At 43.1% G+C, this 26,134-nt stretch overlaps 1 protein-coding gene across 2 annotated transcripts in view; it reads left to right on the top strand.

The window, feature by feature from the left end:
• The window catches only part of nrg2b (neuregulin 2b), a 134,416-nt gene that overhangs the window by 39,924 nt on the left and 68,358 nt on the right, over window positions 1-26,134 (top strand). For both annotated transcript variants that reach the window (XM_061901660.1, XM_061901661.1), the window contains exon 2: window positions 25,368-25,530. In XM_061901660.1, the coding sequence (XP_061757644.1) occupies window positions 25,368-25,530 (163 nt within the window). The remainder of the gene's footprint in view (window positions 1-25,367; window positions 25,531-26,134) is intronic.

The following is a 26,134-nucleotide window of genomic DNA, read 5'->3' as shown; positions in this document are numbered from 1 at the left end:
TCAAAAAATGTTGGTCTTTCTAAATGTACGCATTTAGTTTTTTTCAGTGTTAAAAAATATAATATGGCTGTCACGAAAATACATTATAAAATATTTGGCTTTCATAACTCTCTCAGCCAAAAAGGTTCCAGACCCCTAGTCTAGTTGCTGTCCATGTACTTGATAAGAATATTCATATTGGAAGTGAAAATATCAATAAAAAAATGCCTTACCACAAGTACAATTATTTTTTTGTTTTTGTTGGAGTCGATCTATATCAGGGGCAGGGAACATATGGCTCTAGAGCCAGATGTGGCTCTTTTGATGACTGAATCTGGCTCTCAGATAAATCTTAGTGGACATTGGTTATTACGGGGAGTATTGAATAATTCCTCTGGTAATCACAGTGTCAAAAATAACATTCAAAATATAAAACATTCTCATGCATTTTAATCCATCCATCCGGTTTCTACCGCACCTGTTCAAGAAGTCGTATTAATGGTAAGAAGTTTTTTATTTATTGTTGGTTAGCTTCAGAATAACAATGTTATTAAAAATAATAAAATACTTATTATACTCTAAAAATGTTGGTCTTACTTAAAAATGCACGCATTTAGTATTCAGTCTTAAAAAAAAATTATATGGCTCTCATGGAAATACTTTAAAAAATATTTGGCTTGTATGGCTCTCTCAGCCAAAAAGGTTCCCGACCCCTGATCTATATGGTTACTGTATCCATCCATTTTCTACCGCTTATTCCCTTTGGGGTCACGGGGGGCGCTGGTGCCTATCCCGAGCTCGGGATTGAACCCAGGACTACTCTGGGCCTTCGTATTGTGAGGCAGACGCACTAACCCCTCTCCACCGTGCTGCCCATGGTTAGTGTAAGTTGTTTTTATAGAAAAAAACAATACATAAAAGTTCTGTTCTTTCGATATAAAATTCACACTTAAAATGTTACACATACAATACTATAATATACGTTGGTTATTATTCCATCATTTTAAAAAGGTGAAACCTCGAACATGACAAGGGCATCAAAATAAGAGAAAAGGAGGTCCAAATAAGAGTTAACAACTGAGGCGAAAATAAAGTGATCCCAACAGTCTCATCCATGAAATCTGGATGTCATATCCATGACGGGTAATTTTCTTTAGACTTTGGGCTCTAACGATCCCTGCCGAGTAAAGCACCATGGTGCCGGAGGAGGCTGTCCCAGAGAGAGATGAGCTCATTGGTAACCAGGTTCACCTTCTGCTACTCATTTCCACACTCTTAAAAGCATAAACGTCTCCGCTGAAGGACTGCTGAAGGGAGCTCCAGAATTACAGGCCAGGATGCAAGGAAATGTGCATCTTAAAATCTAATAGGAGAGTCCTTAAGCAGAATGATGAACAGTTACTTTTAAAATGGTCTCTTATAATATCTAACACTTTACATATTGCACTTGTTCTGCCCTCTTGATCGTCAATGCAAAATAAAGACATTGTTAAATGACATTGAAATGTAATCATGATACGGAACAATTGTACTTTGTTGAGGTTGAAGTAAGAAATCCCTCTTTTGGCATTCTGAAACAAGTGTATGATTGCACTGATGATGTGATTGCTGACATAATAAGATGAACTGTAAGGTATATCCGCTCACATTCTGACAAATAAAGTCATCCCTCACTAATTGTGGCTTATTGGTTCCAGACCTGACCACGGTAACTGAATTTCCGCAAAGTAGGATTATTATTAATAAATATGATGTTTTCACATTTAGAGCACACAAAAACTGGTTATAACTTGTCACCTTTACACTCCTTTCACCCAATATAGTATTCTTTAAGTGTGTTCCACTGAAAATTACTCACTGGTATTCTGGAGGATACTTCTCCACATCCTGCTTGATTCTTTTATGTTAGAACTGGGCTTCCGTGTGCTGAAACCATGGGGTAAGTTGCTCTATCAAAAGCTGGTCAACTTGACAATAGGTGCGACCATTCCCCGTGTTGAGAGTAGTGTTGTACCGATACCAATATTTTGGTACCTGTACCAAGATGTATTTTGATAGTTCTTCTACACTTTTCTAAATAAAGGGAACCACAAAACATTGCATTATTGGATTTATTTTAACAAAAAAATCTCCTAATTAGTCTGCTGACATATGCAGTATCATATTGTGTCATTTTCCATTCTATTGTTTTGTCAAAAGTATGATAATTATTAATTATAATAATAATTACAATAATACTTCATTATTACTGTTAATATTTGCTTACTTTTTATTTTAACATGTTCTATCTACACATCTGTTAAAATGAAATAATCACTTATTCTTCTGTTCTTTGATACTTCACATTAGTTTTGGATTACACCACAAATTTGGGTATGAATCCGATACCAAATAGTTACAGCATCATGCGTTGGTCATATTCAAAGTCCTCATGTGACCAGGGACATAGTTCCTGAGTTTATAAACACGATATATATATATATTTTTAAATGAACAAAGATGTTGTGATGCCAAAATATCGATGTAATCATAGTAGTATCGCTCCTGTACTTGGTATCATTACAGTGGATGTTAGGTGTAGATCCACCAATGGCGTTTGTTTACATTTTGACGCCAGTGAGCTACGGTGTGTGGTGAAGCATGTTTAGCTATTCCTCGTCCTGCAGGGATGATACTTGTAAGAAACTCCCTTTTTTGGCGCCATGGAGGCGACGATTAGTGATTTAGAAGTAGCTATAACAATGCCTGTGCCTGGACATTAGCTGCTAGCTAGCTAGCCATGTCTTAAAGCATCTTTTCCTGAGGGCGTTTCAGTGTTATGACTTCACCTTTAATGTAAGTTTTTTTTAGCCAAAATGCGTCCGTTCTCCCTTTTCTGTGTACACACTGTGTCTGCTTGTAAGTACTCCGTGATTGTGCGCTGCCGAACATGCTATTCTGCTCGTAAACCAGCAATGACACGACGTGACAACAACGGGGGTGCATGGGGATGGAGGACTGGTACTTTTTAGAGGTGGTATAGTACCGAATATGATTCATTAGTATCACGGTACGATACTAATACCGGTATACCGTACAACCCTAGTTGAGAGCATTCCATATTGTTAGCATTGGTGTCCTGTGTTGTCATTCCATTTACCTCACAAGGCTCAGCAAAGTCATGATAATGCCTAAAATGAAATGCATCAACAGAGTTCATCTTCACTAAGCATGGCCTGGATAGCTGCTGATAGATGGCCGCATTAATTGCTGCTCCGAGTCACATCAAATTCCGTACGTCCTGGTGTTGTCTTTTGACATTGCTCACATTAAAGGCACAACAATAGGCCCTTTTCCATCGTAGGAACTTTTACAGGAACTTTCCCATTTACCCGGGTAGATAAAGTTCCTCCTGTGTTTTTACTACCCTGTTAGATTTAGTTCTTCAGGAACCTTTTTTTTTTGTTCCTGCCTCAGCTGCGAACTTCTCTGAGACTTTGTTGGTGAAATGTGAAATAAAGGAGGCAGTACACGAGTTGAACAAAGGTAAATGACATCAAATATTAACAATTTACTTTATTACATTTTGTAAAAGTATTCAGTGACACTCCATTTGTGTAGTAATTAGCCTCAATCCCAGTGAACAGAATGCAAATGCTAACAAGCTAATGCTAAAGTTGATGTGTTTGTGTTGTCGGCGTCGGATAAATACTGACATTTATTATTTATATATTGTTATTTACAGCAAAAATTGACCCCCCCCAAAAAATCGCCTCACGCTGTTTATTCATAATTGACTGAGAGGACGACTTCCTGACTGCTGGAATTTGCGGACAAAAGTCCGACTTTTTATGAACAATTCGGTACATTTTGTGTATATTGTTTCGTAAATCCATCAATCCATTTTTCTACCACTTATTCCCTTTGGGGTGGCGGGGGGGCGCTGGTGCCTATCTCAGCTACAATCGGGCGGAAGGCGGCGTACACCCTTGACAAGTCCCCACCTTATCGCAGGGCCAACACTGATAGACAACATTCACACTCATATTCACACACTAGGGCCAATTTAGTGTTGCCAATCAACCTATCCCCAGGTGCATGTCTTTGGAAGTGGGAGGAAGCCGGAGTACCCGGAGAGAACCCATGCAGTCACGGGGAGGACATGCAAACTCCACACAGAAAGATCCCAAGACCAGGATTGAACCCAGAACTACTCGGGACCTTCATATTGGGAGGCGGATGCAATAACCCCTGCCCCACGATAAATTCTTATACAAAATTTATTCATGATAGAACTTATGTGACACGCAAATGTGACTGAGACCACTTTAGGGAGGTTTGACAGCATTATGGACAGAAAGATGTACGGCTAAGATGATTGATGTGCTGAAAAACCCTGTTTGTGTCAGGCAGAGTATAAAAAAGTTGGTCTGATCATCTTTTACCAGGTTGTCCAAAGTGTGGCAAAGAGGCCATTTGCAGCCTGCAGCTCTTTTTTTTTTTTTGACCGCAACATATATATAAAAACCCCCCAGTAAAAATAGATAAAAAGATGCTATGTAATGAGAAAAAAGGTGAACATTATATTAATACACTTTAAAAAGTCAAAGTATGCAGGGGCTGTTTTGATATTTTGTAAAAAAATATTCTACAAAAGCAGACATTTTTTTTTTAAGTGAAATATTTAGTTATTAGTATCAAAATTGCAGATTTTTCTCATGGTCTTTTTTCTCTTTTTCATCCCGTTTTTACTGTTTTATCTGACAATATGTTGCAGGCCAACACAATTATACAAAAATGGCTCAAACATACTTTAAACTTTTCGTTACATGGTACTTGATGGAAAAAGTTTTGACACCCCTGTCCTAACACCTGAATACTCTTCTCTCATTAGTGATGTCAAATCTGGAACATAGTCTGGGATTCAGTATTAGTTTGCTTTGAAATGCAACACAGTTTAAATGATAGAGTTTGTATCCACACATGTACAGTATGGCGGATAAGTTATCATTAAAATTCTACTCTGTTATTTCCTAGATCTTTGTTGTCCACTGCTTCTCAATTATTTTCTTTAACGCCCCTCTTCCTAAATGAAGAAAAAAATATATATATTTATGCCCCCCACTTTCTGCCGCTACTATAAATAAAAACATTTGTCCATAAAATTGTCAGGACTTGGAATAAGAAGTGGACTCAGATGCAGAGATGAGGTTCTGATAAAGCTTTTATTTTGAAACAACTTATTAAACCTCCGGAGCCAGAGGATTACGCACTTAATGATTAACAAAAAAGTCCGCGGAAATAATTCCAGAAATAGATTGACAGAAAAAAATCACTCCAAAAATAGGAGTAAAAAACTAACAAAAGGACAAACTATTATTAAAGTTGCATCTACTATAAAAAAATAACACAAAGCGCTCCAACAGGAGGAAGAACAAAAAGGGCTATAACTTAATACTTAATAAAGAAACAAAAAAATCACTCAATCTTAGAGGAAGAAAAGGTTTTCAGAAAAATTACATAAACTCAAATAGGTTGGACGAAGACAAAATAACGAAGGTTGCTCAAAGGAGGAATAAAAGTACAATTCAAAATTACAGCAAGAGAATTCTTGTTCCAAGGAAGTAAACGTGGGGAGAAGCAAGGCATGGATACAAACATGGACATGGACGCTAGTGTCACGTTCGGTGCGCATTGCGATGCGCGGAGGTGTCAACTCAAGATGCATGGGACCAGACAAGCAAGTTAGCAGGTAGGAGCTGGATTGTCCTGTCCCCGAATCCGCCACTTGTCCTGTCCCCGAATCCACCGGGGTCAGGACAAGTGGCGGCGGTGGGTGGAACACCGCTGCAACCAAAGTCTGGGCGGGCGGACCCACAGAGGCCATCTTCGTGGCAGACGAGGACCAGGACGCGTCCTACGAGAAGGACGCCCGGGGTAGGGCCACAGCCGTGGCGGTGGACGCGCCCGTTGAGGTGGACGCCCAGGGTACGGCCGCACCCGTGGCCGACGTTGAGGAGGCTTGGCAGCAGCAGGCGAAGGTGCGGGGGCTGCAGCCGAAGCAGGCACCGATGCTGGTGCGGATGCCGGCAGACAAGCAGGTGCAGAGGCCGGCCTCAGCCGCGGAGCCGGCGTCCGCCTCAGCCGCGGAGCCGGCGTCCGCCTCAGCCGCGGAGCCGGCGCCCGCCTCCGCCGCGGAGCCGGCGCCCGCCTCCGCCCGCCTCCGCCCGCCTCCGCCCGCCTCCGCCGCGGAGCCGGCGCCCGCCTCAGCCGCGGAGCCGGCGCCCGCCTCAGCCGCGGAGCCGGCGTCCGCCTCAGCCGCGGAGCCGGCGTCCGCCTCAGCCGCGGAGCCGGCGTCCGCCTCAGCCGCGGAGCAGGCGCCCGCCTCAGCCGCGGTGCAGGCGCCCGCCTCAGCCGCGGAGCCGGCGTCCGATTCAGCCGCGGAGCCGGCGTCCGCCTCAGCCGCGGAGCCGGCGTCCGCCTCAGCCGCGGAGCCGGCGTCCGCCTCAGCCGCGGAGCCGGCGTCCGCCTCAGCCGCGGATGCCGGCTCCGCGGCTGAGGCGGACGCCCAGGGTACGGCCGCACCCGTGGCCGACGTTGAGGAGGCTTGGCAGCAGCAGGCGAAGGTGCGGGGGCTGCAGCCGAAGCAGGCACCGATGCTGGTGCGGATGCCGGCAGACAAGCAGGTGCAGAGGCCGGCCTCAGCCGCGGAGCCGGCGTCCGCCTCAGCCGCGGACGCCGGCTCCGCGGCTGAGGCGGACGCCCAGGGTACGGCCGCACCCGTGGCCGACGTTGAGGAGGCTTGGCAGCAGCAGGCGAAGGTGCGGGGGCTGCAGCCGAAGCAGGCACCGATGCTGGTGCGGATGCCGGCAGACAACCAGGTGCAGAGGCCGGCCTCAGCCGCGCAGCCGGCGGCCGCCTCAGCCGCGGAGCCGGCGTCCGCCTCAGCCGCGGAGCCGGCGTCCGCCTCAGCCGCGGAGCCGGCGTCCGCCTCAGCCGCGGAGCCGGCGTCCGCCTCAGCCGCGGAGCCGGCGTCCGCCTCAGCCGCGGAGCCGGCGTCCGCCTCAGCCGCGGAGCAGGCGTCCGCCTCAGCCGCGGAGCAGGCGTCCGCCTCAGCCGCGGAGCAGGCGTCCGCCTCAGCCGCGGAGCAGGCGTCCGCCTCAGCCGCGGAGCAGGCGTCCGCCTCAGCCGCGGAGCAGGCGTCCGCCTCAGCCGCGGAGCAGGCGTCCGCTTCAGCCGCGGAGCAGGCACCGTCGACATTGAGGGATAAGGCAAAGTCGTCGTCGTTGAGGCAAGCGCTGGAGTGTGATCCAGCCAGAGGTCAGGTGCTGGAGTGTGATCCAGCCAAAAGTCAGGGGCTGGTGCGTGAACCAGCTTGAGGCTAGGACTCGGACTACGACTCAGTGTACGAGTCAGACTAGAACCGGGGATAATACAAAGACTAGGAGTGAGACTAAGACAACGACACAGGCTATCAGTAACGCTAGGGCTTGAGCAAGGACTTGGGCAAGGACCAGGACTAACAATCAAACTAGGGCTTGGGCAAGGACTTGGGCAAGGACCAGGACTAACAGTCATACTGGGGCTCGGGCAAGAACTTGGGCAAGGACTAGGACTTACAGTCACACTGGGGCTCGGGCAAGAACTTGGACAAGGACTAGGGTTCGGACTACGACCACGACAAGAAAAAGAACTCGGAACAGGACTCGGATTACACATCAGTCTACGAGTGGGACTAGGACTACGATGACTACCAGGAGAAACTGAACTCGGACCAGGACTCAAACTACAATTACAACTAGAAACAGAACTCGGAACAGGACTCGGACTACACAGTCTACGAGTTGGACTAGAACAAGGATGACTATGAGGAGGACTAGGACTACAACAAGAACTTGGACAGGGACTAGAACAAGGACTAATACAAGATCTAGGGCCAGGACTAAGAAATGTACCCGGGTTCAGATCAGGACTTGGACCAGGACTCGGACTATGCGTCAGTCTACGAGTCGGACCAGGAGTCGGTCTACAAGTCGGACCAGAGGTTGGGTCAGGACTAGAACTAGGGCCTGGGTTAGAACATGGACTATGAGTAGGAACAGCTAGCCGAGGTGCCGGTGGAGGAGGCCTAGGAGGTCGTCGCGGCTTAGTGGTTTGTAGCTGTGCCACCTCCGTAGCACAGCTACTATCACCAGCCCTCCCCTCAAGACCCGGATTCCAGACGGGCTCCTCGTGACCAGAGACTGACCCCATGGGAGGGAGGAGGGAGGTTAGGAGGGGGGCGGACTTGGTGGGAGACAAAATTACTGGGGGTGGAGCCAAAGTCACAGAGGGTGGGGTTTGAAAATCATAGGACTCAGGAAATCTAAATTTGGCAAAAAATCTGTCATAAAAATTACTTTTAGAGTGAAAAGCCTTAGTGGGGGGCTTACAGAGGGAAAAAACTGCTTCTAAAAAAAATTCTTGGAGAATGACGTCATCCCCTGTGGGAGGGGCGACGTCGACACGCGGAAGTGGAGGAATTTCAATGGCAGGTAGCTTCTGCCACACTGCCAAGTAAATAAATGGTTTTAAACAAAAAGAAGCGGATTTGCCAAACCTCAACGGGGAAAACTGGGCTGGAGTGGACTTGTTGCTGTCCGCGGAAGAAGTCGTCGGGAGCGGCGCGTTCATGCGCGGCGACGGCTCCGTGCCCCATGCGAGATGACAAGATGCTGAGTTCTTCCTGTCACGTTCGGTGCGCATTGCGATGCGCGGAGGTGTCAACTCAAGATGCATGGGACCAGACAAGCAAGTTAGCAGGTAGGAGCTGGATTTAATTGATAAAATGACAAAAGAACACTGATGCAAATACAAAAGAAAGCGTGTGCAACGCACGGGGAGCTAGGCTAACACTAGCACTGGGTAAAAGTCCAAAAGGTGCGCGTGTCATGCGCCCAAAAGCTAAGGTGGAACTTAGCAAGCCAAAAACAGGACCAGATAAACGAACGTGCATGTTGCATTGAGCAAGTGAAGAACTCAGGCAGAACAAAGGGAGTAGGCAGGTATAAATACAGAAACGGTAATCAAAAACAGGTGTGCGCTGGGCGTCAGTGCAGGTGGAACAAATGAAGTCGCTATGGTGACGAATACAAACAAGGAAGTGCTCAAATAATGGGATCTGCAGAGTCCAAAACGTGATCAAAACATACACAAAAGCAAACAACAAACGATCCATGTAGTGGATCATAACAGCTAGATTGACATGAAAGCCCGAGGCGATCTGGTACAGGACAAGGGGAGGCATGGGCTTAAATAGAACATGATGGTAATGGTAAACAGGTGGAAACAATCAGGGGTCAGGGATGACTTTAGACTGGTGACACAAAAGGAAAAGCCCGTGATCTGAAACAGTAGGAGTTGCTTTTCAAAATAAAATATGCAAATCACAAGACAGAAAAAACCAAAACAAGACTTCCCTCACCGTGGTGTGACAAAAATTGTTATAAGTACATTTCTGCATAACACTGTATCCTTATTAACATTAAAGAAAACAAAAAAGAGGAAATTAATACAGCTCAACTTACAACAAAGAATCATTGTATTATTGTATTGTTTTTAGTCTGTAACAGAAAATATTTAAAGTGCATCAATTCCATCCATCCATCCATTTCCTACCGATTATTCCCTTTTGGGGTCGCGAGGGGCGCTGGCGCCTATCTCAGCTACAATGGGTTCCCTCCGGGTACTCCGGCTTCCTCCCACTTCCAAAGACATGCACCTGGGGATAGGTTGATTGGCAACACTAAATTGGCCCTAGTGTGTGAATGTGAGTGTGAATGTTGTCCGTCTATCTGTGTTGGCCCTGCGATGAGGTGGCGACTTGTCAGGGTGTACCCTGCCTTCCGCCCGATTGTAGTGCATCAATTCGCCTGAGATTTTTTTATTTTTAATTATACGTATTTTTGAAAAAATACATTTTAACTGAAAAATAAAATTAAACTCCATCCATCCATCCATCCATCCATCCATCCATCCATCCATCCATCCATCCATCTCTTTTACCGTTTGTCCCTTTTTGGAGTGGCGGGGGGTCGCTGGAGCCTATCTCAGCTGCAATCGGTACATTCAAATTGATCATCATCATTAAATCAGTAGCACAATATATAAAACCGCAGCCGTTGTAACCTCATTTAGATTTTTAAATCAAAATGAGCAATGGCTACAACGGCTACAATGGCACATTTTTTGCAGTTCACAAAGTGGGGTTTGGAGAATGATACTGCTCGATACTGATAAAGCATGTTCCCTGGGGTCACACACGCACGTCCCCGTCGCTCCCCCTTTGCACTACACCCCGCCCCATTACTTGAGAAGGACTTTTGTTCTCTAAGGGCATTGGATTAATCTAACTGCGCTGTTCAGGTTGTCTGAAAAGACGTTTCGCCTGTCATCCGGGCAGGCTTTATCAGTTCATCCTTAACACTAGATGGGACAGCTGTTGTCTGAGAGGATGGTGTAGGATCCCACATATTTTTCCCTAGGGCACAGGCATCCTCCCAAATTAGAATTTAGAACTAGCACTACAATTAAAACTAGACTCTTTTGGAATGCAAGAGGACAGTCGTGAAGATACAGTAGAGTGAGATGTCTTCTAAGACAACCTAAACAAAAAAGTCCAGTATGGTAGCTATAGATTTAATGATCTGAGAGTTACACATTATAACTTTTTGAATTTTGTTTAATTAGTTTGTGCTGAGGCAGCACGGTGGACCAGGGGTTAGTGCATGTGCCTCACAATACAAAGGTCCTGAGTAGCCCTGAGTTCAATCCCGGCCTCGGGATCTTTCTGTGTGAAGTTTGCATGTTCTCCCTGTGACTGCGTAGGTTCTCTCCAGGTACTCCGGCTTCCTACCACCTCCAAAGACATGCACCTGGGGATAGGTTGTTTGGCAACACGAAATTGACCCTAGTGTGTGAATGTGAGTGTGAATGTTGTCTGTGTATCTGTGTTGGCCCTGTGATGAGGTGGTGACTTGTCCAGGGTGAACCCCGCCTTCCGCCTGAATGCAGCTGAGACAGCACCCCCCGCCGCCCCAAAGGGGAAAAACGGTAGAAAATGGATGGATGAATGGATGGATAGTTTGTGCTGTTAGACATCCAAAATTTCGAGTGTCAAAATGTTTCATAGTCATTTCTTACATTTTGTGAGTTGTTCATTTTGTTTAGCTTTTGTGTGACAGGGAAAGTTACAGTAAAATATTAGGTACATTTTTAGGTCCTCATCATTAAAGTTAGGCTGTATTCCCTCTATAATTATTAAGTCCTGTTCGTACTTGTGTGATGGTTGAAGAGTAACTCAAAAAATGTCCTTTAGTAAATGTTTTATCATGACAGTTTTGACAAATTGACATGATTTAAAATATAAATACCTCTAGTTTGAATGTTGTACAAAAGACTGAAAACCCCCCTTGTTAATTTTTTTTCCTAAATCAGTAGTGAAGTGAAGTGAACTATATTTATATAGCGTTTTTCTCTTGAGACTCTAAGTGCTTTACATAGTGAAACCCATTATCTACTCTTTAAGCTACATTTAAACCAGTGTTTGTGGTTCTGGGTAAAGTGTCTTGCTCAAGGACAGAACGGCAGTGACTAAGATGGCGGAAGGGGGATCAAACCCTCACGTTGCTGGCATGGCCGCTGTGCCAACCGAGCCACCCCACCCCAGTAATCTGTCTTATTTGTTTGTACAGTTGTTGTTTTTTTTGACATTTTCATATCAGCCTATGTGGATTATAATAATTTCTAATGTATTTAGTGACTTCCTAAGTCACATTTGAAAAGTGCAATACCAACAAAAAGGATTATTCCCTGAGGTATTTTGTCATTGTGCTGTCTAAATGTCACATCCGTACTGCCATAGCCATACTCCTCTCCACAATGAAATCTTATTTCATCTCTACATATGGTACATTGTTATTAGATCACAGTCTCCAAGGTTTCTTGATTGTCTGCTGCAAAATATCCGATGCAAAATATGACATGAAAACATCCAGCAGACTGTTTATTATTGTCATTTAAAGAACACTTTGTCATGAGAAGAAACTACCAGACATTTGTTTCAAAAGAAGTGTCCAAATATTAAAGGTTATTAAGAAAATGTACCTAATTTGATTAATTTTACTGGATTTTGTGTGTTTGTTGATATGCGCCTGTGATAGACTGGAGACCAATCCGGAATGTACCCTGCCAATGCTCACTCTTTTCGTACAATTAACAACTAGACTCTAAAGAAAAATTAATCCTTGTACGGCTACCATTTTACGGATGACATGAGTGCAAAGCAATGGTATCATATGAATATTACATTATGGGTAATTATTTATGACCTCGAATGTAATTAGCAGATGTATAAGGTCTATTCATTATGTCAGCAGTTCATTGACTGAGGTTCAGGCCAGGTCAGGAGCGGCCACCGCACTAATGTGATTTATTGCTAAAGTAGTTTTAGGGACACATGGCCATGTGATAGTCATAGATCATGCAGACGTGCAGGAGCAATGCATGCACTTCTCAGCAGATAAGTAGAACTAGTTGATGGCGCTCCATCTCGCAAACAACACAGGGTTCACAAAAAGTACCCCTGTTGACCTGACACCTAAAGTGTTACTGCAACTGACACATATCGTTCATGTTTGTGATTTATATTTCCTGTGCTTTTTACTGTGTTGTCAAGTTAAATTTCAGCACACATTGTAAATTAAATGAAATAGGCTTGTTTGGTATTAGGTATTAGGACACACACACAAAAAAAAGGTAGTATACTGCCTTTGAAAACATTTTTACTCTTTATTTTCCATACAACTGTTGAAACAGAGTGAAGAGGGAGAGATAAAAAAGACAGAAAAGGTAGGATGGCAGAAGCGGAGAGTTTATTTGTCGATAAAGCGCATTTATTGGATATTGAAATTATTTTGGCTTCAAACCAACAATAAAATGAGAAAGGTGAAGCCCTGCTCTGCAAGCTGTACTTTTAAACATGTCTCGCCGAAGGTTGGGGCAACACCTCCAACTTAGCGAAACATTTGAAAGACAAGCATTCAGACCGACACAAGGAGTTTAAAGACCAACCAGTTAAAACAAAGTTGACTATCTTCTCCGTTATGCATATGGTAAATGGTTGTGGTAAATGGTTGTACTTGTATAGCGCTTTTCTACCCCTTTTTAAGGAGCCCAAAGCGCTTTGACAGTATTTCCACATTCACCCATTCAAACACACATTTCACACACTGATGGCAGGAGCTGCCATGCAAGGCGCAAACCAGGCCCCATCAGGAGCAAGGGTGAAGTGTCTTGCCCAAGGATACAACGGATGTGACTAGGATGGTAGAAGGTGGGGATTGAACCAGTAACCCTCAGATTGCTGGCACGGCCACTCTCCCAACTTTGCCAAGCCGACCCTATATCGACAAAAATATATTGTAGGGTCCAAACAATTACTCAGAGTCCGACGCTCTTTTTAAATCTTATGGCCAACTGGCTAACCAGAATAAAAATGCTTCATGTAAACACGCCATTTGGAATATTCTGACCGAATCAAAATTGAATTCCGATCGAGACGGGGGCTTTATGCCGAAAGTCATTCAGATTATGGCGCATGAAAACACATCTTCCAAAATTTGGGTGAGAATTGTCCTAAATGCGCATGTATTTGATGTCAGATATACTTTGGTGGTGGAGCAAGGACTAATTTTGACAGTCTCGGAACGAAGCGATTGTCTTGCTGCTGTCACCCCCTATTCAACCTGTACAGAATTAGCATTATGTACTGTTGAGTTTTTAGTTTTAAAAAAGGGACTAGCAAAAACAAAAATATAGTAGGGAGTGTCATGTGTCGATGTAACAATAAAAGAAGGGATCCAGTGGTCGTCTTAATGAGATGTTTCATTCACGACATTACATCGATTCCAAGTGGTAACTGCTAGCCTCAAACACATACCACCGTTGCTGCTCACTGCTCCCCTCACCTCCCAGGGGGTGATCAAGGGTGATGGGTCAAATGCAGAGAATAATTTTGCCACACCTCGTGTGTGTGTGTGACAATCATTGGTACTTTAACACAATGTTGAAACATGAAGATGCACCGCAACCCGTACATAATAACAACAAAAAAGCACAGAACAGCTCCATTTTAAAAGAGAGGTAAAACAAAAGTGCTGAGCAGAAGGGAAAACAATTATGAATAAATACAGTGCTAACATCGGACAAAAAGAAATGCACAAAGCCATGTTTGTTTACAGTGGAAGTCACTGCTTAGTCAGCGCCTGCAGTGAGCAAACTCGTCCAAAAGATGGTACCATAGCACAAATGATAACACACCTTTCCGTTTATGTTATATTCTGCGCAAATCAAAGTAAAATATTCTGATATAAGATGAGATGCATGAAAATGCACATTATAATTATATAATTTTTTCCAGGGTCCATGTACAGTAACATTCTAATCCGAATGATGATCAGATTAAATAAATGTTGTCCATATACACGGGGCTAGTGACATTAACACCCTTTAGTTGTTACAATAAGGTAATAACCCTGAGGGTTATTGTTATTCGGTTTATGTGTTACTGTAATGTATAGTTTATGTAATGTATTGATATTAGGGACGGCGTGGCGCAGTGGAAGAGTGGCCGTGCGCAACCCGAGGGTCACTGGTTCAAATCCCACCTAATACCAACCTCGTCACGTCCGTTGTGTCCTGAGCAAGACACTTCACCCTTGCTCCTGATGGGTGCTGGTTGGCGCCTTGCATGGCAGCTCCCTCTATCAGTGTGTGAATGTGTGTGTGAATGGGTGAATGTGGATGTAGTGTCAAAGCGCTTTGAGTACCTTGAAGGTAGAAAAGCGCTATACAAGTACAACCCATTTATCATTTATTTATTTATATTTGTGACATATGGGATGTGACGGTTAGAATGGCGTGGCTTATGGCCGATAACAGTAACCCGTAGTAGAGTTTGTGTGCCTTATTGTAAGTTGGAATGCTGTTAAAAAAAGCCTGTGTTCCGGCATATTCTCCTGGTACTTGCGCCTTGCACAAAGTGTTATACCAAGACGCCACATTAAGCTAGTTGGCTCGTTGCCAATTATTAGCATATGAGTCAAAACAGTGTAATGCAAGTGAATGGACTTAATTTAAAAAAAATAATTTCTACAAACTGTTTTTATCTGCAACACTGTGTATTGTAGTTGCTATACGTCTTATCTGTGTAGATTTAGCATTAGTAGAGTTTTTGTGCCTAATTTAGCATTTTTTGTCCTAAAGTGCAGACCAAGAGTGGCAAATGTAATTGGTACATTATTTGATACAATGGCAATAAAGTTTTATATCTTATTCCATTCTAAACTAGTACTAGATTATAGCAGGCCTTATGTACCGTTATCAATTTAATGTTATAAGATTGTATTTAAAGGTTAAGCCAAAAATGATTTTTTTTGTGTTCTCCTTTATACTGAAAAGCATTGAAATATACAGTATATTGGGACAAGTAGAATAATATCGGGAACATACTTTGCCGAGATTTGTTTACCATAGTCAAGCCTGCATCCAAATGGCCACAATAAATAAGGGACAATTGTTTTATTAAATATGTTCATTAAGAATTGTTTACAAACTTCATAATATGTTTTTTTTTTACATAATTAGAGCCATCTAAACATGAAACAACACCCAAAGAGTATTTTTTATTGCCGTTACTCCTTGCAAACCACATAGTCTGCAACTTTGGCAAACAAATTGTTTGCAACAGGACTTACATGCTATTCAGAAGAGGGCCCCTGACTGGTGTATTACTTTCAACACCAGCAAGATGGAGAACATGGTTATTAGCAGAAAACACTACTTATGGAAAACCATAAAGAGTATCACTCTACTTGGTCTAACCATCACTAACAACTCTTACCTGGACACATTGATATCATAAGTCTTGCCAAGAAAACTGCCAATCTACTCTATATACAAAGCCGGTCTTGAGTTATTCTCCCCTTAAAGGCCAGAGTTATTATCTACATGGCCTACATGAGACCTCTTATGGCTAATGCTTCATCAATCTAGAGAGGAGCAGGTACCATTGCACTAAGTCTTCTAAGCACACTTCAGAGAAAAGCAGTTTGTGTCCTGTGTATTGAAGACCCAATCAAAGCTGCTATCTAACCATTGGAGCTTAAGCAGGATGTAGCAAGTCTATACAACTTCTATAGACATTTCCTATTCAAGCCATCCTTGGACCTTGACGCTATCCTACTGCATTAAGTACAGCCCATACTGCATATCCTTCCCCAAATTTCAGTCTCCATACATTTGTGATTTCATACATTACGTTTGTCGAACTCACTTCCAGCTTAAACATTCCCTCCAACACCAAATATGGAACCATTCCGGAAAAAAATCGATAGGTATTTGGTTGATGAATTGTAAAAGTATTTTTTTAGTTGTATGGGATTTGTTACCATTGACTTCATGGATATAATATTTACTTTGATCCATCCATCCATCCATCATCTTCCGCTTATCCGAGGTTGGGTCGCGGGGGCAACAGCCTAAGCAGGGAAACCCAGACTTCCCTCTCCCCAGCCACTTCGTCTAGCTCTTCCCGGGGGATCCCGAGGCGTTCCCAGGCCAGCCGGGAGACATAGTCTTCACAACGTGTCCTGGGTCTTCCCCGTGGCCTCCTACCGGTTGGACGTGCCCTAAACACCTCCCTAGGGAGGCGTTCGGGTGGCATCCTGACCAGATGCCCGAACCACCTCATCTGGCTCCTGATATCGATAATTATACATCTGAAATGTAATTTGGTTTCTGGACTGCTTTTCATCAGTAACGAGAGCAACATCAGGTCCCCTCAAAATGCAAAAAAAGGACATTCTGGAAGAAGACAGTCCAAACTCTTTGCCCTCAAAGGCCAAATTGAAATTGTGCCAATGGGCCACAGGCCAAAGATGGCAACTTTAAGCGTGAAACACAAATAGCCAAAAATGTGTCTATATTTAGTATCAATAACAGTGATAGATGGCAACTGGTTAGTAAACCAGATTGCCTTTTGAACATACAATTAATGATTGCGTGTGCGTTAAGGGTGTCCCAAACTTTTTGCTTCCGATAAGATACCGATATTGACCTGATCTAATATTAGCAGTAATCATACATACTTTTATTATTGTGTAGTGTGAAATGTTAAAAAATGTTTGATCAAGTGAATTTAGTCAAACAGAACAATGATATGTATGAAAAACACCAACCTATTTATTACAACAGGCTATGAACTTATGCTGTGTTTAAGGTGAAGTAGAATCGCAATTGGTAATTTTGCCCACACTTAGTGATCACAAAAAATAATTAAGTAGATTAACCTCATGACATAGTAAAAATATGCGGACACATTTTTTACTAAATACTTTTTAATGAACTTCACTTTTGGAGAAATTATATATACTACTATAATTATCTGATTCCTGTTTATATTGAAAAATAGCTGTTTTAGCGTGCAATCCAGTTCAATTAAGAAATGTTATTACATATGTCGAGCTTTGTGGGCTATTTTGTGCTTAGCTGTTGTGCAGGTTCCAGCTCCTAGTAGCCTTAGCCTACAATATTTACCTTTTGTGAATGACTTGACTGAAATAGAAGAAAAAACAACCCTGTGTGAATACATGAATATGTATTACATTTAGAAAGCCACCCTACGGCGGGCCAAATCCATCAACTCAGCGGGCCAAACTTGGTTCCCGGGCCCCACATTGGGCACTCCTGTTCTAGCAGCTTAATGTTAGATTTCTTCTTCTATCTATTCCTAAACCTGTTTTGGGATTATCATCCTATTGAAACACCCAATTGCATGTTCTCCCCGTGAATGCGTGGGTTCACTCCGGGTACTCCGGCTTCCTTCCACTTCCAAAGACATGCACCTGGGGATAGGTTGATTGGCAACACTAAATTGGCCCTAGTGTGTGAATGTGAGTGTGAATGTTGTCTGTCTATCTGTGTTGGCCCTGCGATGAGGTGGCGACTTGTCCAGGGTGTACCCCGCCTTCCGCCCGAATGTAGCTGAGATAGGCGCCAGCGCCCCCCGCGACCCCGAAAGGGAATAAGCGGTAGAAAATGGATGGATGGATGGATTCAGAGGTAGTCCTCATACTTCTACTTTGTGTAGTAGGTTAGATAGCAACCTACCAATAAATAGGTAGGTTGTGAGTTGAAACCCCGGCCGAGTCATACCAAAGACTATATAAAATGGGACCCATTACCTATCTGCTTGGCACTCATCATCAAGGGTTGGAATTTGGGGTTAAATCACCCAAAATTATTCCCGGGCATGTACCGCTGCTGCCCACTGCTCCCCTCACCTCCGAAGAGGGTGAACAAGGGGATGGGTCAAATGCAGAGGACACATTTCACCACACCTAGTGTGTGTGTGACAATCATTGCTACTTCAACTTTAACTTTAATATTTATTGCATCAACAGCGTAATGCTATCACCACCGTGCCAGAAAGTTGCAACAAAGTTCTTAGACTGAAACCCTCACCTTGACTCCCCCAAACGTATAATTATCGTCATTGTTGCCAAAATATCATATTTGAAATGACATGTGGACTCACAGTATGTTTTTTATTATTTATTTTGGTATTTCTTGTTTCCGTTGTGTACCAAACAGTTGGCGGCACTTTTACGTAGATGTGGGTGCTTTGTGCACTTACTGCAATCCATGTGTTATTTAGTGCAGATTGAAACTAAGGCTGCAACTAAAAACTGTTTTGTTTGTGGACTAATAGGGAAGAGACTAGCTGTGCCGAGGTTTCAAGGTGTGTGTTGAGAAATGGAGGGTGCGTTTCTCCAAAGCGCATTTTTGGGAACTGGAAATGGTGACGCTATAAGCCTCACTGCCCAGAAACGCCATGTGGCTGCTACAGGACACGATTCAGATTTTGCCGGGAAATTCGATATCACTTCAACCGCCCAAATTTCATTTAAAAAAGTAGGCTTTTGATAGAGTTGCCACCAGTTTGGATACGGAATAAAATTATTAATTTTAATGCCAATTGAATGAAAGAATAACAGGGTGCATGATATTGAATCTGACGGAAAATATAATCCAAGCCGTTTACCGCTCTGTTGCCCATAAATCCTCTGGTAGCTTAATGGAGCATGCACTTATGGTTCATGCCACATGACATGGGATTGATTCTCGGCAACGTCAGTTCCTGAATATGCTTATCTCTGTAGATGTTAAACTTAATAAGGAAATAGGTATATGTTATGTTTAAAACAGCCAAAATCAAAATCTGGATGATGGAGAGGTTTGTCAAGAAAAAGAAAATAATCGCTGAATATTAAAAGTAAAACAATGAATAAATAACCCTGTTCTGTATGTCATGTTCCAAGTTATAGTGTTCTCTTCCTCTTTAAGCCCGTATGCTATTTTGAAAGATGACGGAAAACATAAAACAACCATCATTATCATACAACACCACCATGTTGGCAGAATAGATACACACAGTCAAATACAAATATATATTTATTATATGTGTTATGTATGTAGTAAAATTATTTTTTCAAACATGTATTGTGATTCATAGTTATTTACAAAAGCTATAACAGACGCACAATGTCAACGATGTTGTTGATTTAAAGCATTTTGAAATTATACTAATTAATTATTATATATTTTGCCAGCAGGTGCTTTCTTGTGCCGAAGCAAGAATGGAGCTTTGCGAAATTCTCAAACCAATATGCAATATGCCAATGTAACCAATGCCTCATGAAGTTTCATCTGACCATCACTGGGTGTTTTCTGCAGGGATGTTGCCTCTTCTCACTGCTAAAACGTGTCCTTTCTTGTTGGGAGAACAACTTGCCATGGCTTTCAACCTGATATTTCCATAAGGAAGACTTTCCTTTGTCCATTTCTGCTCGCTTGTGCCTCATCAGTAACAACTGAATTGCAGCCAGGTTCCCCGCTGTACGGCACAGCCCTAATATTTATACATATAAATATACACATAGTCGTGAATGCTCATCATTAATGTATGTGTAGTATTTTCATCGTACATTAGCAACAAGCTAGCTCGAAATGTGGAGCTTTCTGAAACACTTTCTGTTGATCACAACATTACCAGAGACAAACCACTATTGATACGCTTATTTGTTTGAAGGTACTTGAAGGGATACATTTTAAGTGAATCGGTACCCACACAACGGAATTCGATTGGTACAGTATCTATAAAAGTACGGAATTCCTTACCCATTTGTAACTGAATGCATGTTTGTTATAAGTATGACGCTGATGCATCAGCAGTTTCCCCACTGCTTTTATGTGATTATTACTTTGTGGTAACTTCACATTTTCTAGTAAAAAGACAAGAAAAAAAAGAAAGTTTGTTAGTTCTTTTAGAAGAATTAAAAAAAAAAAAAAAAAAAAGATTTTCTCCCTTAGGCCATCAGCGAACTTCAAAAAGAAGCTCCTAAGTCAGTCGAGGGATTTACCAGAAAATCGTTTGTGCTGCAAAGCTTTGGTTTGGTGTACATTAGACAAAATATGCCAGCAGTGATGTTCAAACTGCCTACAAATGTTTTGTGTTATTTTATTTGCAGTGCATGGTGAAAACTAGATCTATACAGGGGGCTATGCAGCCTCTTAGGAAACAGCTATGAGTGTTTGATGAGGGATGAGAGAAAAAAGCTCCCCCAACACGCATTCACAGACACACACACACACACACACACACACACACACACACACACACACACACACACACACACACACACACACACACACACACACACACAGACACAAAAACACACACACACACACACATATGCATGATAAAAGCATTGATATTTTTTGTTTGGGGTCTGAAGGTTAAGCAGACAATGTGTACACGTGTCAAGAAAATAGCATTGATTTTTGCTACATTTTGACCCAGACATTATAACTATTTTTTGTCAGACACAAACATCAAGACACATGCAAACACACATACATTAATAACGCAACTGAGTAGAAAAATTTGGGGTCTGATCTACTAAGGGTTTGTTTGTAATGAAACATGTGCAAACTTGATAGCGCACGCAAAGCTGATCTATTGAGTTCCTATGCAGAGGATTGTGTTTCTTAAATTAGCAAAAGAGGGAATATTTGCATGTCCTCTCCGTGACTGTGTGGGTTCCCTCCGGGTAATCCGGCTTCTTTCCACTTCCGAAGACATGCACCTGGGGGGGGATAGGTTGATTGGCAACACTAAATTGGCCCTAGTGTGTGAATGTGAGTGTGAATGTTGTCTATCTGTGTTGGCCCTGCGATGAGGTGGCGACTTGTCCAGGGTGTACCCAACCTTGTAGCTGAGATAGGCACCAGCGCCCCCCGTTACCCCAAAGGGAATAAGCGGTAGAAATGGATGAATGGAGAGCGTAATTTATTTAGCCTGTCTTTTTTGATGTACTGTATATTCAGAATATATGATGATTCAGAACGGCCACAATATTGGGAGTAGAAGATGCAAAAATTATTATTTCGCGTTGGCAATGGGGATTTATCAAGACGAACTGTTCTGCAGTTGCTGTTTTGCGTCTTTATTTGAAATGTGTGTGCACACTGTTACAGATACGTACCAATGGCAGTGAGAAAGAAGGCACTTTGGCTGAGATGACGAAGAGATCATTAACATGTTGTCTGTGTGCGTGTAAACATATTTGTCAACAACTGCTTTTCATGGCAGTATAAACAATGGCGTAGCTGCCGCTGCCGCGTACTGTTAGCCCGCTTCTCTGCCTGTCTGCAAAATCCATTCAAACCTGACACTTTTTATAATTTTATGCCCGTGATAAACTACACTTTAGGGTGGCAGTTTATGGAACTTCAATTGATGTGACGATTGCAGCACTTATCTGTCATAATTCCAGAGCTGACAGTGTCCGAGTGCCTTTTTTTGGGAAAGTCACATTCGGTCGCAATGGTCCTGAGTCACCTCCGTGCTAAACCGGGTTTCGGCGTATGGACTACTATCACAGTGAAAGCAGTGGATTATCCTTGCCTTGATTGATACCATCAATCATTGCTCACCGGGGCCGTGGCTAACGGCTAGCTCCGGCGGGTCTCCACCCATCATGAGGACTGAGAGCTTGATGCAGATCCAGGGACTCCTCTCTAACAGAGCTCCACTTAAAGTTAAAATAAAGTACCAATGATTGTCACACATATACTAGGTGTCGTGAAATTTATCCTCTGCATTTGACCCATCCCCTTGTTCACCCCCTGGGAGGTGAGGGGCGATTATCCTCTGCATTTGACCCATCCCCACTGGGGAACAGTGGGCAGCAGCAGTGCCGCGCCCGGGAATCATTTTTGGTGATTTAACCCTCAATACCAACCCTTGATGCCGAGTGCCAAGCAGCGAGGTAATGGTCCCCATTTTTATAGTCTTTGGTACGACTCGGCTGGGGTTTGAACTCAAAATCTACCAATCTGAGGGCAGGCACTCTAACCATTAGGCCACTGAGAAGGTTATGAGTTCCACAGCAACAGGATTTACCATCCAGATCCCACTATATCCACAGGCCAGTTTGTTCTTCCCAAACACGGCGAATGCGACTCCATCGTTTCCCTCTGGTCTGCAGAGAGTCTCGTCGCACAGCATTTGCGTCATCAGAGCACTGTCACGCCAGATACTGATAGTCCCTGGTGAAACAGAAACCCTGGAGCGGTTTGTAGTGGCCTACACCCACTAAACAAACTGGATTCAGAAACATACCTCTCACTGCAACAACTAAATACTTAGTATATATCTAACAAATCCGGATGTATTCATGACCATGTATTACAAAAATAAATAAGATATTCTCTGCCTCTCTGAGACCTGGCAACTGCCGGATGTTTACTCAGTCCTCAGCGAGGCCTGTCTTTCTGGGTATTTCTATCTGGATAAGACCCAATCAACAACCTTAGCTCCATCCTGGACATTCATGCCCCACAAAAAAACGACTATCATCTTCACCCACTCAGATCCCAGGTACGCGGATCAGCTCAGGGTCATGAAAAGTTCGGGCCGTGCCCTGGTGCATGCCAGCAAAACATATACCTTGACAGTGCATAGGTTGGCCTTCCGGGAACATCAACATTCATATGCAAAAGCCCTTTCAAAACCCAACCATAACTCAGGCAATTATAAAAAACTATTCGTCACTATAAACCATCTCCTTAAATCACAATTATCCTTATATCACATGTCTACAACAACAAACTGCAACCTTTTCACGGACTATTTTACATCCAAAATTGACTGCCCATTTCTCACACGTCTGCCTAACTTCATCCTTGAAATCCCAACAACACCTGTTACACATCTTCCAGACTTCAAACCGGCAACCAGTTTTGTATTTGTTATCAGTTGTACACACAGTTTTAGGCCCTGTCTGCATTATGCCAAATAACTCCTTAAATTAATAACTATTTAGCCTAAACCCAGTGTCAGCCACAGTAACCCATCGTTTAAGGTTCCCCTCCGTGGATATTTTTTTACATGGGTAAGTGCGGCGTCTATTTCTTGAAACTCCGGCTCTTAGCTCTGTATGTACTCATTGCTTGTTTACAAACTAAGTTCGGAGAGGAAGTGACATCAGAGAGAACGCGCCACAGTCAGATTCAAAACAACCGGTTTCCACTCGTTGGTAACCACCTGAAAGATAGAGGCGAATCATCCAGACATGCCTGTGTTTCTCCTTCTTCTACATGTTCAGGCGATGGTAGAAATAACACATGAATACTTTAAGAAAAGGAAACATACGATTGCAGGTATTTCGGATAGAAAAAAATCCCAGACGGCAACATAGCAATGTTGAGCGACGGTTTTGGATAAGGCCTTGAAGAATGGCAGCCTGCTGAGATATGATTTTCAACGAGTGTGTTGTGCCAGAGGACTGGCAAGAGAACTTTCGAATGTCCAGGTCAGCTGTGTTTCGACTTAGCGCGAAAAACTTTGTCCACTGGTCGAAGGTGAGACAACAAGAATGTGGGCTCCCGCGAATGTGATAAAAAAGGTAGCGTGTGCTTTGTATTACCTGGCCGTCTAGCGAAGACTAACTACAGAAAACAGCGAATGCATTTGGACTGGCAAAGCAGACTTTATCAGTTATTGCCCGCAATGTATGTCGAGCGATTACTCAACGTCTAGTTTTGTGTTCCATAACTACAGTGAAGCCATGAAGTGGTTGTGGTCGTCGAGTACGACCGCCAATTTCAGCTTTCAAGCACAGGCAGGATTGCAAGAATGGACAATGAAGGTGAAGGTAAACGAGTGAGGAGTGTCCTGACCAGATATCTAGATCCTTAGATTGATTGTTTTAAATTGTTCTTTATCACATTGTTTACTTTCCACGTCCATTAAAGAATTGATTCATGTATGATGGCTCTCCCCCGTGACCCCAAAGGTAATAAGCGGTAGAAAATGAATGGATGAATGGGCTCTGGTGTGATTCACTACAATAGGGCTAGTCTAACAGCTGCTGATGGTGAGACAAGCAAGATTCACTGTTAAAAGAAATGTGCCAATGGGCTACATTTAAATACTTCACATACCAGACTGCTGGGTAAGGATACACTTCCAGGTCAGACTGGAACGTAATATATGCACGTCTGCTATTTTCTAGGTCGTGTTGCGCCGGCGGACGGAGGGGCAGGGGGTCTTAAACAATGGCATTGTGTGTGTGTGTGGTCAGGGATAAGGTTAGGTGGGTTTGAACTCATAACCCTGAGATCGGTAGGTTGTTAGTTCAAACCCCGGCCAAGTCATACCAAAGACTATAAAAATGGTACCTTACACCTCTCTGCTTGGCACTCAGCATCAAGGGTTGGAATTGGAGGTTAAGTCACCAAAAATGATTCCCGGGCGCGGCAACCGCTGTTGCTCACTGCTCCACTTTGGGGATGGGTCAAATCCAGAGGATAATTTCACCTCACCTACTGTGTGTGACAATCATTGGCACTTTTGAATTGAATTGAATTGAAGTATTTATTTCAAAGTTTCACTTTAACTTTAACTTTATATCCTGTATAACCTTAGCCGGCTTAGTGTAGAAGCAGCCTTAGTAGATCATTCTCAAAACCCTCACTAATATTACACACATTTTTTTTTTTAATTTGCACACATTATTTAGCACTTTTTATTTCAATCTTAATAGATAAGACCCATAGTGTGTTCTGTATATTCTCCTGAGAGTGCATTAGGTCCTTTGTGGTGGACATTTGGTTTCTGGATTGCAGGGCTATTTCTTGTCCAAAATGTGTAACCCTGACACAAGAAACAGACAAACAACAAATATCCAGTGCAGAAGACACAAACTTTCAAGACAAAACTGACTGTATCTCCTCTCTGTGTCCAGCCTCTGCTCCTCGGCTGCGATTGATGCGGGGCCAGTCTCTGGTGGAAGGAGACAAGCTGTCCTTGAAGTGTGAGGCATCAGGGAATCTGAGCCCCTCCTTCCGCTGGTACAAGGATGGACATGAGCTTCAGGGGGGAAAAGACCTCAGAATAAAAACCAACAAGTAAGTCTGCAAACCTGCTGCTGGTGATGTATTGATATTTTTCATGGCTCCACACCCCTTCTCTCATGAATCACAATCTTAAAACAAGAAAAGTCAGTAGAGCGCAGAACTCAGCCACGGCCAAACAAAGATGCCATATAGTGGGAGATTACTTCTTCCTCGCTTAGTGGAGCATCAATGTAATAGACTGACCCTTGATAATGTTATATATCTGAATTATTTTTCTTATATAAAAATATATTACTGATATGGACTTGGGTCAAAATATTGGCATTGTATAACCATATTGTAGTACTATATATTTCGGACTATAAGTCACAGTTTTTTTCATAGTGCGACTTATACTCAGGAGCGACTTATGTGTGAAATTATTAACACATTACCGTAAAATATCAAATAATATTATCTAGCGCATTCACGTAAGAAACTAGACGTATAAGATTTCATCGGATTTAGCAATTAGGAATGACAGATTGTTTGGTAAACGTATAGCATGTTCTTTATGTTATAGTTATTTGAATGACTCTTACCATAATAAGTTACGGTAAGATACCAGGCACCTTCTCAGTTGGTTATTTATGCGTCATGTAACGTACACTTATTC

Source organism: Nerophis ophidion, linkage group LG05 (assembly GCF_033978795.1).
Source record: "Nerophis ophidion isolate RoL-2023_Sa linkage group LG05, RoL_Noph_v1.0, whole genome shotgun sequence".
Classification (NCBI taxonomy): Eukaryota; Metazoa; Chordata; class Actinopteri; order Syngnathiformes; family Syngnathidae; genus Nerophis; species Nerophis ophidion.
This window is presented reverse-complemented; position numbering and strand designations above follow the sequence as displayed.